General features: G+C 39.9%; 1 protein-coding gene across 1 annotated transcript; it reads left to right on the top strand.

Moving 5' to 3' along the window:
* The first annotated feature begins 600 nt into the window (after positions 1-600).
* Positions 601-1,822, top strand: hoxd12a (homeobox D12a). The gene is made up of 2 exons (XM_034562175.1): positions 601-1,162; positions 1,584-1,822. The coding sequence occupies exons 1-2, from the start codon at positions 601-603 to the stop codon at positions 1,820-1,822; spliced, it is 801 nt and encodes a 266-aa protein (XP_034418066.1).
* Positions 1,823-5,075: the final 3,253 nt, after the last annotated feature.

Here is a 5,075-nt window from a genome sequence, read left to right as displayed (position 1 = left end):
GGTATGTTGAGATGCGGGGAAAGGGACTTGTATTACTTGTTCTCATGGATATGTTTCCGTCTGTACTGTGTTTTTATGGACTGCTTTCTGTCAATGCAAGAACACATTTTGGATAGCCTTTAATCCCAAAAGTATTCAGTTTCAATCATTTTGCACTGAGAGTATATTTCATATGCGGTTGTGCGTGGTCTCCGGTATCCCGTGGTGCGTTTATGACCCTGCATGTACCCTTGTGCCATATGGGTCATGCAGCCCACAGAGTCACCTTGCTATTCTTAATCTCAGCACAATGATACCAAACGAGATTCCGCGCATGTGCTCTTGAAACAAGAGCCTCTGACACTGTATATGTTATAAGTCAAACATTCTTCTGATATTCTCGAGTATATGATTCGAATCGAACTTCATCCCCCACCCACTCAGCACCAAAATATATATCCTCATGGAGTATTTTTTGCTTTGCAGTTCTGGGAGCAAGGGTGGGGCGGAACAACACATTTTGCATATCACGTGACGTCGTATTAACAAATCAACAATTACCTACCCTTTATTCTTCAGGAGTTGCTAAGAGCCTTGCGAGAAGCGTCTGAGCAAAGCTTCATGGAAATGTGTGAGCGGAATTCTTTAAATCCCGGCTATGTTGGTTCTCTGTTGAATTTTACTTCCCCTGAGTCGCTGTATTTCTCCAACTTGCGGGGTAACGGAGCCCACATACCCGGGCTGCACCAGCTCCCTTACAATAGGAGAGATGTGTGCACGCTCCCATGGACTTCTTCAAGTGCGTGCACGTCGGGACCAACAGTACCACCTCAGGGTCGCGGCTTCGGCGGCTACTGTCCGCCGTTTCTGTCCAACCCGTTGTCTCTAAATACGAACTCTTCCAGCGGCCACGCCAAGGCGCATCTGGAGGAGTCGGCCCGATGCTTCCAGGTCACAACCCACAAGACGGAGGAGTCTGCCAGGCGAGATGAGGTGTACGCCGGGGAGCATGGGGCCACCAGTGATCGCGGCTACTCAGACCTGGACAGTCGGTCTCACGGTTCCGCGGCCCGGCTTGATCCGGATTCAGTGGATGTGCTGAATGGGAACGACACCAAACCGGAGCAGAACCTCATTCACCCATCATCTAGTCACACGTGCTCCAGGACGTCTTTCGCAGAAGGTTAAGTACCCGGTTGTATATGTATATTTCATTGTGAGAACACAGTAGGAACTAATGGATTTGTGCTTCACTTGTCTTATATTCTGCCTTTTGTGTCTTGTGATCCCCTGGCACACCATGAAGAATATTCAATTATTGATAGCGTGCTTGACATGATACAATAGTAATGGTCAGTATATATCTCCTGTGGTCTGATTATTATTTAAATATCCTTATAAAGGCTGCTGTGTCTGGTATTCTTGGTAATATTTGCCATATATTTTCCTACATGTACAGTAGGCGAGCCCTCTATTACTTAATGTGTTAAACCATTTTTTATTTTATTTTCGTCAGGTAGTGCCATTGGGAGCAGTTCATTCCCTGCTCCTGAGGTTGGTGTTCATTAAAGTATAAAACTTGTTTCTACCTCTGCTCCCTGCAGCTGCCCCATGGTGCTCGTCACAAGTGAAAACCAGGAAGAAGAGAAAACCTTACACGAAGCTACAGCTGGCTGCACTTGAGAATGAATTCATGATGAATGAATTCATCAACAGACAGAAACGGAAAGAGTTGTCAGAAAGACTGGACCTGAGCGACCAACAAGTGAAAATATGGTTTCAGAACCGACGGATGAAGAAGAAACGACTGATGATGCGCGAGCACGCTTTCTCTGCGTACTGATGACCTTTGGACTTGATCATGACTCAGAATATGTGTTGTACTATGAATGTTGCAGCACATCACATGTGCACACACCTTTCGGGTTGTGGCACGGACTTGTATTTATAGATATGTAAAAAAAAAAAAAAGTGATATCCCTGTCACATTATATACTGCAATTGTATCTAGTCCCAAGTTAAGTATCAATATTAATAAAAGCGCAAGGCGACTGAAATATTATTGATTCTACTCAATTGGTCGTTTGAGATATTGAGATTGTCCAAATGCGCAGTAGGCCCTGGCTCCTGATTGGCTTGAAGCTGCGGATCATGATCAACCTTTGAAATTGTTTTCTCACCCAGCTCAAAAGGATATCAAAACCAACCCGTGTACATATGTCAACAAGTATATTGGTCTGTGTTTGTGTATTTTGTATGATGGCCCGTTCGTGTGGTGGGGGTCTAATGTGGAAGCAAACGGTCAAGTTCATGTTTACGGACAGATAAAAGATTAACAAGTCAGTATTACGAGATATATTGTGATTGCATGGCTATTTCCTACTTTATGTTATTAAATTAAATGCCTGAGTTCCCCTTCAACTCATTGTAAATCTGATTAAATGAGAAAAGTAACGTTGTTTTTGTTCTATATGGCCGTGTCCACATTCAAAGTAAAAATAATTTAGTGCAAGGCGAAAAATATATATACTTTAATGTATTTAATGTGCAAAAATAACCCATATTTGTTGATATGAAACATTCTGATGGTGTTGATTTAAACTGCTTCATACCTGTATTAATGTAGTGGATTTGTGTTGTCAGACCTGGTTTTGTATTCTAACGGCTCCTCCACAATTACAGATGAGTTCAATCGGAATTATACTTTTGCTTTCCTGCTGTCTTTTTAAATACATAATTGATTAAGCATTCTTTCGGATTGAATGGATCGTCAAATATAAAGCATTATTTGTAAGAATACGAATTAGACTATCCATCTTTTTACGCACACGTGTTTTGTAAAATGGACGCAACATACAGATGCATACATTTGTAAATAAAGATAATTTTGAAATTACCCGAATACGACTTGTTGTGCATCTTGTGAATCATAATGTTTTAGGCAGATTACTTTCATTTGTACCCGTATGTAGACTTGTTTTGCAATAGAAAGTGAATCTTCAAGTGCCTCCGTATTCACGCTAATGCAGGACCTATTGATCATTATATCTATACCTGTAATCTGAATGTGAAAATGTGGCAATAAGCTGCTCCATATTTTACTTAAAAATAGCAGTGGAGAGGATTTACTTTGAAGAGTCAATTCTGTTTTTTTGGCTGCCTGCAGTGATGAAGAGAGCAGCATATGTGTGTTCTGTTATCTCTCACTTATACCATAACAGAATACTCTTCACTTTCTTAAATCGATGATGTCTGCACGGAGAAACCTATTTGTTTCATTTAGGCTTGAAACAACCCTGCACTCACTTTAAATGACATGTAATGTCTTCAATCAGCTATCCACCCAGCACATCTGTACTTCTCTCAAGCAGCGGCAACCGTTATATCATATTAAATACACTATTTTCAACTCAGCGGAGGAAAATCCCCGACTGCTTTGCAATTATTCTTTCTGAATCATACACCATATTAGTTGTACATTCCGTATCAAACAATCCCAAATACTATTTATTTACTAACATATGTGCATTTTCTTCAATATTAGTCATCTTCTTTTGTGTTTTTGTTTAGCATTTCTACTATTACACTTAACGTTGCCATAATTAGCCTGCATGGCCAAAACTGGTGCATTTGCATGCTGCTTATGTTGTTTATCAATGAAATAAACAAAAAGACACGCGCGCTCACACACACACACACACACACACACACACACACACACACACACTCACGCACACACACACACACGCACACACACACACACGCGCGCGTACACACGCAGACACGGGCACATCTCCATATGACAGAGGGAGGTTAAACCTGGATATGACCAAATGGATCTGGAATAATTGAAATATATGCATCATCATTAATTTTGTTGCACGCACACCAAAATTAGGCCCGTATATAACGTGCGTACTGTAGGTGTGTAAGTGTGTGTGTGTGTGTGTGTGTGTGTGTGTGAGTGTGTGTGTGATATGTGCATATCAAGTTGGGTCATTGTTATTTATCTAAAAACTTCCCTGTAGTTTTCACATTATGACAACGTTGAAGCCTTCATGTTACAGGTGCTCCGACTGGGTTTAAAGGCATTGATCAAACCACCAGCCAGTATAACACATTACATCAGTGAATCTAATAATGGACCCTCCCATTGCATTACCACGTCACCATCACCACACCACTGCAACAATAAGTCACCACTGCAGGCATATCAAAAACTAATGAAAGTAATATTAACATTTAAAATCTATAGTCATTTGCAATGAAACGCGAAGAGATGGTTCTTCCATAGATGTCAGTTTTTTTCTTCTACTTTTGGTCTTTTATGTTTTAGAGCTTTTGTGGCTAAGTGTGTCATTTATATTCTTTTATTGGTGTAATCTTGCTATAATACCAATATTATTTTGCACACAATCTACATTCACACACTCAGACGCTGTAGGCCTGTTGTCTGTTGTCCCAACTCGAGGTTTGTCTTTCTCAGCTTAAAATTGTTCGCACAAATGCTTCCTTATTTTTTTATGTGATTATATTTTGAACGGCTACACAATATTTCCTATGTGTCCGATACGCCACGTTTTCCTGCATCATTGGTTGCTTTAATGCTTTACAGCCAAATGCAGCCAGACAGCGTCATACAGCAACATCAGATCGTGGGGGCGTCAAAACAAAGTTAAGGTCAAGTTAGTTAGTTAGTTAATTAGTTAGGCTGTGCAATACTTGCCACAATATTAGCAAAAAACAAATTCTCAGCATGTACAAATTAGTTCAACTAAACAAGTACATTTAAAAAATCATATTTGGTAACAAGTAGTCGTAGACCATTCAGTTGAATTCCAGTTTGGCCCATGAACTTTTAATTAGGGTGGACTATGGAAATGTAAAAATATTGAGGTGAACATGTGAGCGATTGTTTTTGCTGAACGCATAAACCACGAGTCAGGCAAAGCAAATCACACCATATTTTAATCCAAAAGGGCCGAATAGATCGTGAAATAATAATAATAATAATAATAATAATATAGTAATATTAATAATACTATTAATACTTATGGTATCCACATTTCAAAATTATTCACAGCAAACATATAATT

This window comes from Cyclopterus lumpus, chromosome 21, assembly GCF_009769545.1.
Source record: "Cyclopterus lumpus isolate fCycLum1 chromosome 21, fCycLum1.pri, whole genome shotgun sequence".
Taxonomy (NCBI): domain Eukaryota; kingdom Metazoa; phylum Chordata; class Actinopteri; order Perciformes; family Cyclopteridae; genus Cyclopterus; species Cyclopterus lumpus.
Note: the sequence above shows the minus strand (reverse complement) of the source record. Positions and strands in the feature narration are given on the sequence as shown.